The 16,192-nt window shown below is 32.0% G+C and overlaps 1 protein-coding gene across 1 annotated transcript; it reads right to left on the reverse strand.

The window, feature by feature from the left end:
- Positions 1-3,199: 3,199 nt before the first annotated feature.
- Positions 3,200-5,613, reverse strand: LOC107606190 (Protein kinase superfamily protein). Its single transcript, XM_016308193.3, has one exon. It carries the CDS (start codon positions 5,340-5,342, stop codon positions 3,813-3,815), a length of 1,530 nt encoding a protein of 509 aa, XP_016163679.2. The 5' UTR covers positions 5,343-5,613; the 3' UTR covers positions 3,200-3,812.
- Between the last annotated feature and the right edge of the window lie 10,579 nt (positions 5,614-16,192).

Raw genomic sequence — 16,192 nt, forward strand, 5'->3', positions numbered from 1 at the left:
ACAGTATATAAAAATTGAAAAGAATTCGCTATATAACCTTTTTTTTTTTATCATTTTTCATATATATATATATATATATTCATAATAAATTATTTATTAAAAGAACAACATACTTATTATATTAATCAATATCTTATTTATTATTATTATTGAGTTTTTCATATTCAAATATCCCACTCTTTTTTCCCCAACGTCTAGAATTAATATATAATAGCCCACTAGTCTGCGGCGGATTAGTCCTTCACTTGTCGAATTGGGAGATACCGTAGGAAACAAAAAAAAAAAAAGGGTTTTTGGGTTGAATCATTTGTAATTTTGTTAGATCTAAAAGCAAAAGTAGATGCAGCCAAGGCCTTGGATCAATGGCAGCATCACCTGTTTCTCATTTGGTAGTTCTTAGTCCAACAAGGTGATTTTTTTTTGGAAAGGAACAAGGTGGTTTTTTATTCTTTTTAACATGGGCTTGAATCACTGATGGGCTCATTTTCATGGCCTGCTTAGCTTACTTTTGTTGTTTGTTGGGCCTATGAGAGTTGAATCAAATTTTCATTGTGTTTGGTCTTTAATTGCTTGGAAGATCATTTTTGGTATAAAAGTCCAAACCCTAATATCCTTAAATTGATTAACCACAATACTCAATTTCTAAAAATTTAATAATAATATTGCATCATAAAAAATTAATAATAGTTAACCACAGTACTGTAGTGTATTCAGTCAGTGAGAACTGAGACCCATAAAAATAATTTCTGTAGTGAGGCCCAAATTGTTTTTGGTCGAAGTAGGTGTATCAGTAAAAAATACCAAAAGAAAATGCCTACCTCATTATCTTTCTTTGATTTCCACAAAGAAAAAGGCCGAAACAAATCATTTTCTTTGATGAGTTTGTACTGAAAAATTAGAGTAACTTTTACCCAAAAAAAAAAAAAAAGAAAAATTAGAGTAACAATATTTAGGGCATGTTGAGAAGTTTCAAAAGCCATTTTTTTAAGTCACCAAAAAATTTTTTTTTTTGGATTTTTTATTTATGAAAAATAGTAGTATTAATATTTGGTGTAATTTTTTAAATTAAATTATAGTTTTTTAAGAAAAAAATGACTTCTCTCGTAATAAATTTTTTTTATCACATTTCTTTTAAAAAAACAATTTTAGAACTAAAAAACCAAATACAAAATAACTTATTTATAAGTTACTTTTAATATAAGTATTTATTGTTTAAACTATTTTTTTTTAAAAAATTTAATTAAATTGTTTACCCAAACTAGACTTTACACACAGATTATATTTGATAAAACTAAGTATAATTTTATACGAAAACTTATTTAATAACAGATTACATCTAATTTGATAAAAGAGGAATGTTAACAGTCAATAAATTTTGTGATTTGTAGCCATCACTTATTTATCATTAATATTTTTAATAGTATAAAATTACATCTAATAATATAAAATTATTTATTTTTATTTAAATAATTAAATACTGACCAAATTTTAATAAAAATGGAAACGTCATAGATTTTTTCTTGATTAGATTAATAGTTATTGATTGTAACTAATAGCTGGCAAAGATGCGAATATGGTAAGCAGAAGTTGACCAATAGTTGAGCGAGGGTAATACCGTAATAATGTTAAGAAAAAAAGCTGTAATGTGAGCATGCATGAGGGATTGTCGACAACACACTTTAGAAAAAACAGTGAGAACTTGCCTTATTTAGTATTTATTAATTGTCGTAATAATTAATGAATGCTAAATAAGACAAATTATGGCTATTTTTTATTTTCTTTAGTTACCGAATATTTTCGGATTGCAAATGGATACTTAAGTTGATTATGTATATGTGAACTTCTCAAAGTGTGTACACAAGTTGGAAGACCCAGTAATTTTTAGCTTTTTTATATGAATTTTAGGTTTTGTAAGGAGGTGGCGAATTGGCGATTACCAAAACGGGTGACAGAGATTGGGAATTCGCATAGAAAACGAATGGATTGGATTTACTAAGCACCATTACACCAATAGCTTAGCTGCTATTGCTTGCTTAGTTGCTTCCAATACAATCCAAGTGATGATGCACTCCTCCTTCATGCATATTTCATGACACACAAATCACAAATGCATTCTTAGTAATCAATGTTGTGGGACACTAACAACGATTGCCCTTTCTTCCATTGCCACATGCTGGAGAAGACAAACCTATTTGTAAAATATTTTATAATTATTCGTACGAAAATATTTTTATCTAAAAATTATAATTAAGATAATAATATATATTATGTTAAATAATTTAATTAAAGATGTTAAACTATATAACGATTTAAAGCTATCATCTTTACATAAAATTAAATAATCATGAGATAAAAATATTTTCATCATAAAAAGTATTCATATTGGACTTTGAATAATTTAATTATTTAAATTAATTTTAAAATTAGATATTTTAGTCTTCTAAATTTTAAGATACACAATAATTTTCACACTTATTTTTATTATACAATACAGTTTCTTTCCAATTTAATCGAAAAAGTGAAATATAAAACAATTTTAAAAGAGTTTAAAATTTTTTAAAATAATTTTTAATAAAACAGTCATTTTAATTAAATAGATCAAATAAAAAAGACTATATTATCTAATTAAGATAAATATTAGAAATTATTTTATACATTTTAAAATTTAAAAAATTAAAGTATCCGATATTATCAACGACTGATTTGAGAATTACTCAAATTTAGTAATCATGTTCTACCATGCATGCATACTCTCCGTAGAAACAGTACTGGTGCTGAATGGACCCGTTATGAATAGTGTATTTATATAAATAGTGTTACTTATATTATCGGTATTTCAGTTATTTTAACAGTAGATTTTAATTAATATATATTATATATATTTTTTATAATTTAAATCAACGGTTAAAACAACTTAAATACTAATATTTCCGGTAAATTTAAAACTCTTCCGTAAGTATTATTCAATATAATGTCCATAATAATCCAAAATGCATTAAATGTCTGTTAGATTCAGCCATCACATAACCAAAACGCAGATAACTAATAACAACCAGAAGCTCATCACTCTATATGTCTCTATGCACTTGCTCTCTGTGGCAACCACAACTATTTGCTGAAAAACAAGCTAAGCTATAAATGCTTCATATCTGTATCGTGTGTGTATTCATGCTGCCTCTTGTCATACCACATCTTTAACTTTCTAGTATTGAATTTTGATCTTTTTATTGATAAAATGTGAAGTACTTCTACATAACATAGATTTAAGAGTACAGGATAAGTGTGAATCATTTAATGCCTTTGTTGTCTATTCTCTATCTTCTTTTTTTCTGAAAAAAAAAAAAAAAGTACTACTAGCGAAGCAATAAATGTTCACAAATATTCTATCCATCCCAAAGCTAAGTTGAACCCCTTTTTTTTTCGGGACCTAAAGTTGAAAAAAAAGGATAACAGCATAAATGGCTAAGTTCTTAGGCAAGAACATTAAAGGATTAAGATAGAAAAATTTGTGTAAGTGCTACAAATTTATAGTACAAATATGGTTAAGACTTAAGACAACCCATTTGGACACTTCTTCAAGGCCTAGTCCGAATTGTGTAAAACATTCATCTGCCCCCTCCTCCAAAAACCTTGGATAATACAATAACAATTTCTAATAATATTCAATAAGCCCTTGAATTTTGTTGAAGAGCTTATCACTCTAAAGAATGGTTTATATCCTTGAAGCTCCTAACACATGGAATTCCACATGCTTGCGCTTTGTTGCAATAACGCAACCATTCAAAAACCTTCACTAATTATCCACAGTTAAATTAATTAATTCCAACAGAATTAACTAACGGTTTCTCAAGCAGTTTTTTTTCCAACTTATCCGTAATGACCCACTTAGACGACATTGCCGTTTCTAACGAATGTATTGGATCACTTTCATAATAATGTGATGATAAACGAGAAGAACCTTGCAACACCCCCATGGACCTAGACTTGTTCAGCTTCGACCTTCTCCTCACGAAACCCGACCCGTTTTGTTGCGACCGCGAACTTCCCGAATCCGAATTTACTTTCAGAGAACCCGCACCAATTGACTTTGACCTCACTACATGATTGGATGAGGGTCTACCATAATACTCTGCACCCGTCACATTGGATACCTTCCTGTTCTTCCTTCTACTCGCACCACCCTTCGCCGCTCTCACTACCTCCTCCTCACTCCTATGGTAATAACTGTCACACTCACGTGCTTCCCATTCTAACCGTTTCTCACTCTCCACGCGCCTCACGCGCCACCTCAATCCACTCCATATCGGCGCCGCCCGCATTCTCTTCCTTGCAATCTTCAAGCACTGCACAACCTCCTCCATCGACGGCCTCTTCTCCGCCGTGGACCTCACGCACATGGCCGCCATCACCGCCACCATCCGAACCACCTCTTTATCCGACGGCACTCCGATCCGCCTGTCGCAAATGACGGCGAACTCTCCTCTCTTAATCAACGGCACTGCCCAGTCGACCACCGACGGTGGACTGAAGTTCACGTCGATGGCGTTCCTGCCGCTGAGAATCTCTAACAGCAAGATCCCGAAGCTGAAGACGTCGCTCTTAGCGCTCAGATCCTCGGGCGCAAGATAGCAAGGATCAAGGTACCCTAACGTGCCAGCTGGCGGTGTGCACTTCACGCGCACGTCCTCCACGTGTCCTCTCAGCGCGAGCCCAAAGTCTCCGAGCCTCGCGTTCCACGCTCCGTCGATGAGAACGTTGGAAGATTTAATGTCTCTGTGAATCACCGGAGGGTTTGATGTGTGAAGCGCGTGAACCGCCTTCGCGATTTGAAGTGCGAGCCGGACGCGTGCGGTCCAACCGGGCGGTCGGACCGGCGAGTGGAGGAGGTCGTGGAGGGAGCCGTTCGGCATGTACTCGACGACGATGAGCTTGCCGCCGTTGCTTGGATCGGTGCAGAATCCGATGAGGTTCACTAGCCGGCGGGGGCTAAAGACGCGTGAGAGGATCTCGATCTCGTTCTCCGCCGGGCTGGTGCAGTTGCCGCAACCGGTGCAAGATGCTGCGGCGGTACTTTGGTGACGGCGTGATGATGGTTTGGCGTGCTTGGTTTTCTTGACGGCGGCGATGAGCTTGCCGCCGTCGAGTGTGGCTTTGTAGACGCTGCCGTGGCTGCCTTTGCCGAGGAAGGTATCGGCGGAGAAGGTTTTAGTGGCGGCGAGGATGTCGGAGTAAGGGAAGTGGCGGATTTGAAGGAGGTTGTTGGTTTTACGGTTCTTGAGATGACAGTAGTGAGGGTCACAGGTGGCGATTGCAGAGTCGGCATTGCAAGAGAGATAACCCATTGAGCTGAATTGAATTTTGATTACGAAAAAGAGAAGAGAAAGAGTTAGTAGTTGTGAGAGAGTTTGATGGTGGGAATGGGAAAACAGAGAGCGGCAAAACCCATAACTGCAGAGAAAAGGTACGCTGTGTTCTTCCACTTTAAAAAAACCACTTTAATTTGTTTCTTTTTCTTTTCACGACGATGTGAACCAACCTTACTGTTACTACTACTCCTACTACACTACCTTTTTTCTCTATTAATAATTTATTTAGTGTTTCCTCTGCCTCTGGGTCACTGCTCCCAGCTTACTCAAACATTTGGCTCTATAGTAAATTTTAGTTAATAAATTAGGTTTTAAATTTTTATTTTATTAAATAAATTAATTTTTATATAAGAATTTTAAAAATTTATAAGAATTATTATATTTTTTATTAAATAACGATAGAGATTAATATATCTAATTTTTTTACTAAATTTAACGTATTGATATGTCTAATAAAATTAAAAGTTAAAGATTAATTTAATAATTAAAATTTATTGAAAATTAAATTGTCTGACTAAAATGTTTTTAAAAATTAATTTGGAATATTATTCTAAAATAAATTTGAATATAGAATATGTATCTTATTATTATTTCATGAAAATTAGTAAATTACATCATTGCTTCTAAATGAATTCATAAATTTTGGATTTAACTAACAAATATTCTTATGATACAGAGTGTTAAGTAAAATGTTCTTGTTAGAAGATTGAAACTTGTAAGTTTTTAAAATATGTTGTTTAATGTACAATAAATATTAAAAATTGTCAACATTGATAGCCTAAATAAATATCTTTATATATCTGAAACCAACTTATTTGCTCAGTTTTATGAATAAAACAATCATGCACATTACAGTCGGTTATAAATTAATTATTTATATAAAATATATATTAATTATATAAAATAATATATTTATATATAAATATATAATAAATAATTTAATTATAAGTTTTTTGTATATGTATAATATTTTTTTATAAAAATCTGATTAATCTAATTCAGCCTTTAAAAATTTCAAAATTTCAGAAAGAATTATAGATATCTTAAAAGCTAATTTAAAACACTTAGATCCCAAAATACTTATGAGTTATCACTTTGAGGAATCCAGTGACTATAGATAAAAACTAAATTCCAAACTAATTAAGTTCTACGTTACATTAATGGATCCCCTTTTGCTTTTCCTTCCTTCCTTCATTCGTCCTTATCCTGGCTTTAGTCACTCTCAAATGTATAGTCTCCGAGGGAGAGAAAAGAAAATGCATAAAATGTAAAATGATATGGATTTAGGGTGAGAAAGTGAGACGAAGCTTCTCTAATTAAGGATTAAAATGTAATTAAGCACTTTGAAATAATTAGTAGTGTGGGGGGAACAAGCTGCGTTTAGATGGAATTACTTTGCCTATAGCTTTTCTTGGATACCTAACCCTCTTTGACTATTGGTAGCTGAATTCCCGAATTTGAAAGAAATCAGAAGAATATGATGTCTAATTTTGAATGCACATGTGGGCCGTGGGGACTTAGGTTCTAGGGGCATCTGAATCAAATCAATTAATTTTCATATCATTAGGGATGCGTATTCATCAGGGAAAAATAGGACAAACTCTGGGATTTTTTTATTTTAATAAATAAATTAATTATAATAATTATTGAAATAAATAATTTAAAAAATATTTACTGAAATAAATATTTTGGTCCTTTTTCGTTTATACTGTAAATGATATAATTTTGTATGTATCTCGTTTACACTGAGATATATGTATCTTTTTTTAAAAAAAATTAAAAATAATTAAAAATATTAATATTATCAATAATCTAAACTTTTAGCATGTAATTAGTACATAAAAAAATTGGTAGAAGAGATTAAAATAGATATATTTGATCAATTAATACTCAAAAAGGTTGATGGGATGAGGAGAGACAGTGATCTTTTATGTTATCTCCCACTACCATTTCAATTCTCTCCCATTATTTCATCAATCTCCCCAAACAATTGACAAACGGTTATTTTTATATTTTAAATTTAAATCAATCAAATTGGATCATAATTTAATTTAAATTTTTTTAAAATGGATATGTTTGATCAATTAGTACTAAAAAAGAGTACATAAAAAAGTTTTAGTTTAAAGTATGATCCAATTGGATTGATTTAAATTTGAAAAATAAAAATAACCGTTTGCCAATTGTTAGGAGAGATTGATGGGATAGTGGGATGAGAATTGAAACGGTTACGTGGATAGTGGGACATAACGCCAATTGTTAGAAGAGATTGATGGGATAACGAGGAGGAAATTGAAACATTTATCTCTCACGTGGATAGTGGGACATAACGTGAGAGATAACTGTTTTAATTCTCTGTTGGGAATAAGATACCTGACAAAACACCTTTGACAGAGAAATAAAATAGACACAATCACAACACAAGAATTTAACGTGGAAACTCCAATTACCGGAGAAAAAATTACGGCCGTTGTCAAATGACAACCAGAGAATATCACTATGTGAAAATTGTTACAACACATAGACTTCTTTATCTCACCGGCACCCCAGTACACCCACACTCTCTCAAAGCAAATATTTAACTACACTTCACAACACTCTCTAATAAAGAGTACATAGGAAAAGAAAAAATCAGATACAAGCTTAAAGTGTTTCTGACTGGTGCAAAAACAAATGGAGAACTTAGCCTCATATTTATAGCCTAGGCCACCCACTCCATTTGCTATCCTGAGCAATGTGGGACTAATTCAACCAAATCCTAACAATCTCCACCTTGATTGAAATAGTCACACATCTTCAGCTTCCATTGTCAACACCGACAATTCTTTGCTGCCATTGTCTATACCGACAATCATAGTTCAGAGAGAACTATCATACTCCACCATGAAAGTATACTCACTTGGAATTAGACCACTCCAAGCATTTCGCCTTGGTACAGATCGAAACCTTGCTGAAAATTTATGGTGCAACTTCCAAATTGGCTTTTCCTGGAAGTTCTTCAGCCATCGACCTAACTCCGCCACACACCTTGCATCTCAACGCCAACCAATGCCCGTGTGCAATTGTGGACCCGATTGCCACAACTTATCCTTATCCATGGCAGTGCGGTAATACCATGAGGATACTTCTTGTTTTCTAGAGAACATCATCTTCTCTCATAGAGAGAGCAACCAGAGATCTTCTCCTTCAACGCCTTGTACAAACCTGATTGTATCAACACATCCTTGACTTGTATTTGTCATAAGCCAAAATTGATTTTTCCATCAAATTTCTCTATTTCAAGCTTCACAACACTTGAATATCCTGACATTGTTGCAACCGTGTGACACTGCCTTCCAACAACAACAACAGCAACCAAAGATCAACCTCAAGCCACAGGACAAAATTCTTTTCTGATGTGGAAGGTCAGACTAGGCTGCAACCACAGAGCATACTAAGAATAAATCCCACCAAACCGAAGTTCTGATACCACTTGTTGGGAATAAGATACCATTCCCCCTTGAGAAAACACCTTTGACAGAGAAATAAAATAGATACAATCACAACACAAGAATTTAACGTGGAAATTCCAATTACCGGAGAAAAAACCACGGCCGTTGTCAAATGACAACCAGAGAATATCACTATGTGAAAATTGTTACAACACATAGACTTCTTTCTCTCACCGGCACCCCAGTACACCCACACTCTCTCAAAGCAAATATCTAACTACACCTCACAACACTCTCTAATAAAGAGTACAGAGGAAAAGAAAAAATCAGATACAAGCTTAAAGTGTTTCTGACTAGTGCAAAAACAAATGGAGAACTTAGCCTCATATTTATAGCCTAGGCCACCCACTCCATTTGCTATCCTGAGCAATGTGGGACTAATTCAACCAAATCCTAACACCATCAACCTTATTTAGTAATTGATCAAACATATCCATCTTAATCTCTTCTACCAATCTTTTTATGTACTAATTACATGCTAAAAATTTGGATTATTGATAATATTAATATTTTTTCTTATTTTTAATTTTTTTTAAATACATGTATATCGTTTACACTGTGTAAACGAGATATACACGTTTCGCGTCCACCTATCTTGTCTCGTTTACACTGTAATCTCCCTATACTCAATTAAGAGGTTGCGGGTTTGAGTCTCCTATCTTTGGACCTTTTGCCAATGAGTTATAGCTCAAATGACATAGTCTCCCCATACTCAATTAAGAGGTTGCGGATTCGAGTTTCTTATCTTTCATAAAAAAAATTATTACAATTAATTTATTTATTAAAATAAAAAATCCCAAACTCTCTCATCATTCATAAACCTAACAATTGCCGGACTGCCTTCTCTATTCCAATTTGCATACTCATTCAAAAATTATTTATTCTTTCGTAGAAAAAAAATAAATCATATAATCAATTTATTTTGAATCCAAGTAAGACGAGTTTTTTTTAAATAAATAAATTAATTAAATTTTATATTTATATTATATTTTAAAATTATCTACATTTTTTTATTTTATTATTTATTTTATTATTACGGTAAAATATACATATATCTCGTTTATAATATAATGTAAATATAATATGTGTAAACATAATTTTTTGGGAGGGCTAGTCTTTGTATATCTCATTTGCATTAATATCGAGATAAACAACACAATATAAAAGTAAGAAATTTTTAGAAATTCATATAAATATAAATATAAAATGGGATAAGTATGGTTTTGGTCCCAAAGGTTTTTAGTCAGAATCGAAATCGTCCCTCGTCTAATTTTCGATTTAGAATCATTCTTAACTTTTTTTTCGTATTAAAATCGTTCTTTTTATTTTTTTTGGACAAAAATACCCTCACCACTACCAACACAATTACATCCTTCTCCACTATCACCACCAACACCAACAGCACCGCCACAACCTCTACCAACGCCGCCGCCTTCCCCCTACCCCCACCCCCACCCCGCGTCCCCTCCACCTCCACCTCCACACAGAGAAGCAAAAACAGAAAATCAACAAATTCAAGCACAAATTTAACACGAGCAGAAACAAAAAGCAACAAATCAGCAACAATAATTTTCCACAACAAATTTAACAAAAAATCCAGAAATTTCACAAAAAAATCCAATTCACAGAAGAAGAAGAAGAAACGGGCGGTGGTGCGGTGGCGGGAAGAAGAAGAAGAAGAAGAAGAAGCGGCGGGACGGTGGAAAGAAGCGGCGGGCGGCGGTGCGGCGGCATGACGTCCCCCTTCTTTCCCCCCTCCACCCTCCCCCCCTTTTCTTTCTTTCTCTTCCCACCTACTCCGCTTCTCTGTATCCCCCTTTTTTTATTTTATATTTATTTTATTTTAACATTTTATGTTTTTATTAAATAGGGGTAGTTTAGGAATTAAATTAAAAGTTTTATTTAAAAAGACGATTTTAATACGAAAAAAAACGTTAAGGATGATTCTAAATCGAAAATTAGAATAGGGACGGTTTCGATTCCGGCTGAAAACCTTTGGGACCAAAACCATACTTATCCCATATAAAATTTAATGTATTTATTTGAAAAAATTACAAATAACGACTACTTGTTAAAAAAAATAAAATTATCCTAAATGAAAAAGTTTTTAAGTTAGTTTTCTTAGAATAAATACATCGAAAATTGGAATCTCTTTTGGTACAATTGTACAAAATCACTAAAACCTTTAACTTTTTGTTATGAACATAATTTTCGTATAGAGCTCCTCAACCAGCTATTATATTTACATCTTTGTTACTTTGTTAGTATATCATCCATTGCTAGCGAGCTCGATGAAAATCAAGTTAAGCACAAGCTCTAGAAAATATCATCCATTATTTTCCTACAGCATGCATAGAGATATATAGTGGGATTAACCGTTAATTTATTTATTTTTCATTAGAATAATTTTATAGAAAAAAGAAAAGAAAAGAAATATAGTACAACACTACGTCTGCACAGGCATAGAGTATATGCATAAAAAATCAACAAATTTAGACCAGTAAATATTATTATTTTGACTCAACATTTGATTAATAATAATTTATACTTATATTTATTAAAATTTATTTACATAAATTAATATAATTTGTATCTATATTTTTTAGAATTTATATATATAAATTAATAAAATTTATTTATTAAAAATAATTTAATATTTATATTTGTCAAATGATGGTCAAAATTACTATAAAAACGGTTCCTCCTAAAATTTCTGATACAAAATAAAAACAAACAGAAGATCTAAAATTAATTAAGTTAGAACATGCTGCAGTCAGTGCAGTGTAGAATATATATAATATAATAGCAAGAGTAATTAAAATTCGTTAGATTAGAAGATGGTGGCTGTATAGTATTAATTAGTAGTTTATGGTTGATGATAAATAAGGCATCATTATGACATTATGGGAGAAAAAATATGAAAGTGAAAAGACTAGAAACAAATTAAGGGAGAGATGGAACAAATGATTCTTTAATTTATTAGTGATAGTGGCTGAAGTGTCACAAAGTGGAGTGTGGACAGAAAACACAGCGACGTACGTATGCAGCACCTGTGTGGCTCAAACAATACAAGACACTCAAACGTGGGACGAGAATCTCTTGTTTACTCTTTCTTTTCTTTTTTCAAAGTGTAATTTGGGAAGCAATAAGTGGAGCTTTCTCTCTGCTTTTGACCATTTGCGGTTTGGATCACTCAAAAAATTGGAACTCATTGTCAGTAATGAGTTGGACCTTTGCACACCAATCGCATGCATGATTATAGGGCTGATAATGGGTAGGGTAGCGTAGAATTTGGACTCTACTCTAACTTTACTTACGGATTTAAAATTTTTAAAAAATTTTATCCTATCTTACTCGCGAGTTGAGAATCTCTCAACTCTAACCCTACCCACACCCTAAAGTTCTAAATCCTATTCTACCCGACTCTATCTGTAGAAAAATAAAAAATTTTTAAATAAATATAAAATTCAACCATTCTAAATTTTATACATATTAATAAAATAAAAAATAAAAACTAAGTTTAAATTAAAATTAAAAATAATAAAATCTTAAAAAAATCCAACATAAAATTACAAATAATATGATCATCAACTAGTTTAGTGGTTATTTCAAATTTTTATACGAGAAAGATTGTGAGTTTAATACTAACTTTTTTCACTACATACATAACTTTTATATATATTATATAATATATTAAGGATACGGGTAGGGTAGGGTAGAGTATACCCTAAACCTGTACCCTATCCTACCCGCAGGCAAATTTGTATCCTACCCTACCCTATTCGCAGCGAATATGATAGACAACCCTACCCAAACAAATTGGTCGGAATTGAGTACCTGCAGATAGGATATATATTGTCAGCCATATACACGACCATTCCAAAAATAATAATAATAATAATAATAATAATAGATAAATCATTATATTAGGAAGCTATATGAGTATATCACGACTCAAAAAATAATTATCTATATAGATAACGTGTAATAAAGCTTCATGTCAACTTACATATTATCTTAATATCAATAAATACTTAAATAGTTTATTATAAGCTCAATCCAAATTAAGTATAGAAAACAACGGTTTTTTTTTTAAACAATATAAATAATATGTAAAAAAAAAAGTTAATTTTAATTTTAAAAATTAAATTTAAATTAATTAAATTTAATCATAATTTTGATTTTTTTTTTAATTTTGTCACAACTGTTCTCTTGCAATTCTGTGCTATCGTTGTTGTTGTTGTTGTATCACGACTTCGGTGTCTCTGCAATTGTTATCTTATTACTTGTTTTTCATCAACTAAGTTGGATATTCATTTTACTATGTATGCAGATGGTTCTTTTCGCTAAGATGTGGATATTTATTTGGGTTATACCATTTGGGTGAATGAAGCAAAGCAGCACGCGATATAAGTGGCGAAGACACGACGCATCGGCGTAAAAGTAAGAACAGAGGTGCAGTATTGGAACAGCGGCGGAACAAGGCCTCTGACTCAGCGACAGTACGACGTTATAGAGGAGAGAAGAAGGCGTGCAGTGATAGCCCGCGTAACAGAAGCGAGTATATATCGTATTTGGATAACGAGGAAGCCATCAAGAAGCTTCCTTCCACTGAGAAAGGAGAGAGGTTCCAACGCTATTGCTCCGAAAGAAGTCGTGGCTTGAATTGCTTGGTTCCTACATCCAAAGGATATCGTACCCCAATTCCATGAGAGAAGAAGGTGCAGCAGCGGCGTCAATTGCAGAAAACACAAGGGCCACGTAACATCTGAAAAAAGAAGGTGTAACAGCAATGCGGTGCGTTACTTCTTCAAATAGTGATGGTGACGATAAGATACATTAGTGGTAGCACGATAAAAAAAAGAGAGTAAAACAGCTGCGATAAAAAAAAATAAAAAATAAAAGACTAAAATTATAATAAATAAATAAAATAAAATATTTTTTGTTTTAATAGACTTAAAATATAATCTATTATTCAAACGTTATTTGTATATTTTATTGTTTACCTATCAGAATTCGTATCCAAATAACACAACTGACGCGTATGGGTCTTGGCAAATACATATAGAAAGAGGTTAGGTGCAAGAATTTAAATCAATCTGGCTTGTGACAGTGGGAATAGATTTTTTATTCTAGAAGGAAGAAGCATATCTATGTATCAGCATGTGGGACCTTGATTTATGGTAGAGAAGAGAAAATTACGGAAATGGATATCTTACCCTTTGTGTAAATAAATATGCTTAAATTTGATTAAACCCCGTTCACACTTCACAATATGGGTAATGCATATTCAAATACTGGCTGGTAGACACTTTTGACCTTTTGTTGCTCCATTTTGAAAAGATGCATGCAAGGAAATGCCGGGAAAGGATGTTAATTATACTTTCAAATTATGATGGCATAATAGTAGGCATTTCTTTATCTAAACAAAAAAAAATTAATGATCAATTCGGGTTAAACACGTATTAGTTTTGTTTTTATTTTTTATATTTTATTTTATTTAAATAAAATTTTTTTATTAATATTTATATTTTAAAGTTAATGAATTAAGAAATGTTAATATTCATATTTTGCTAATTAATATTTAAACATATTTTATTGGCTCTACATGCAAAATATGTGTAAAATGTTTGTCACCCGATTATCAATGGCAAAAGCACACAAAATATGCATTTATTTTTGAATTTTTTAGTCGGTGTTAGAAACAAGAGAGTAGTAATATGAAAAAAGTAATTGTGTATTATTTAAAGTATGTGAAATAATATAATATAGAAGGATATTTTTAGGTGCTAAGAAAATCGAAATAATAAAGATGTAATATCTTATAATAAATATTTAGATATACTAAATAATTCTAATATATTCTAACAACTCTCCTCAAACTTGAATTTAAAACTTATTTAAAATAACGAAATAAAGAAAAAAACTACATAAACTGATGAAACGGGTGCAGATGGAAATGGAGGAAAGAAGCCAGACGGAACTACCGCCAAAAGTAAACATAGACGGAAATGACGGAAGAAACCACAGATGTAACTGCCAGAAGGAAAGCGCAAACAAAACAGCCGCAAGAAAAACACAGACGAACTGCCAAAAAGATGGCGAACTGTGCGAAAAGTGACAAACTGGGAAGAGATAGTAAATGCCGGAGAATGATGAAAAATATTTGCTTTCTCTACGAAAATAAGTTAGCAGTAGATGACAGTGGTGTTTGATTCATTAAACTCGGAAAGACACAAGATGGAGAGAATAGGCTAATCGGTGAAATAAAAAAGCATAAAGGAGTGACAAAAAGTAAAGAAAAATGGCATAAAAGAAAAATGCAAAAATTACGATGATTTCACTAGAAGAAAAATAACTTATCCTCTTTAAGGAGGATACTATGACTCTGATATCATGTTAGACAGGTAAGAGAGAACAATAAAAAAAGTATTTGCGTCTATTTAAATGGTGTGAAATGATACAATATAAAAGAATATTTATAGGTATTAAGAAAATTGAAAGAATAAAGACGTAATATTCTATAATAAATATTTAGATATGCTAAATAATTCTTATGAAAGTTAATTGATTCTAATATATTTTAACAGTTGAAATCTGCAAAATAACTATGTTTGTGAAATTATTCGATAATACTTAAAAACGTAAATCTTTAATTTTTAACCCAAATAAAAAATGAAAGATTTTTTTAAGTAAAAAAACCATTATAATAACCTCAATAAGTTAGGATTTTTTTCTAAAATAAAATTTAAAAAAATAATTAATTCTTCAAACAAGATTTTTGAACTTTAATTTTTAGAATACGATTTTTTTTTTTGCACTAAGGGCAAATTCGCCGCACCCCGGCGAACTCTATATAAATTATGGAGTTCACCGCACCCCCGGCGAATTCTAGGTTGAGTTTCCAAAATAAAAGCATGCCTGATGAAGAACGGAGCTCAAAACCACAATTTCATTCTCTACTTTTATCCTCATTCTTAACATTTTTTCTCTACAATGTCAATGAATCCATTGTTATTCATTCATTATGATGGTGAAATAATATATGATGAAGAAGGTTCTATTGTTTTTAGATCTGGGCAACCGATAATTACCTATATGACACCGGAAGTCAACAGTCTAACAGCGTTGAAGAATCTGATATTGCATTCCGTCGGATAACAACAGACAAAAGGGGTGAAAAAAATTTATTACAGATATCCGACCGAAGTAGATGACAGATTGTTTTATAAAAGGTATATCACAGTTTTCTTGGCTCTGTTTATAGTATGTTTATTAGACCACGTTGTGAGAAATATTTCTGTTGTTTTGAATTAGGTATCGGTTATGTGACGACGA

The sequence above is a fragment of the Arachis ipaensis genome, chromosome B7 (assembly GCF_059453495.1).
Source record: "Arachis ipaensis isolate K30076 ecotype BB chromosome B7, ASM5945349v1, whole genome shotgun sequence".
Taxonomy (NCBI): domain Eukaryota; kingdom Viridiplantae; phylum Streptophyta; class Magnoliopsida; order Fabales; family Fabaceae; genus Arachis; species Arachis ipaensis.

Coding starts and splice junctions, on each gene's coding strand:
- LOC107606190 (XM_016308193.3), bottom strand. CDS start 5,342: ATGGGTTATCTCTCTTGCAATGCCGACTCTGCAATCGCCACCTGTGAC.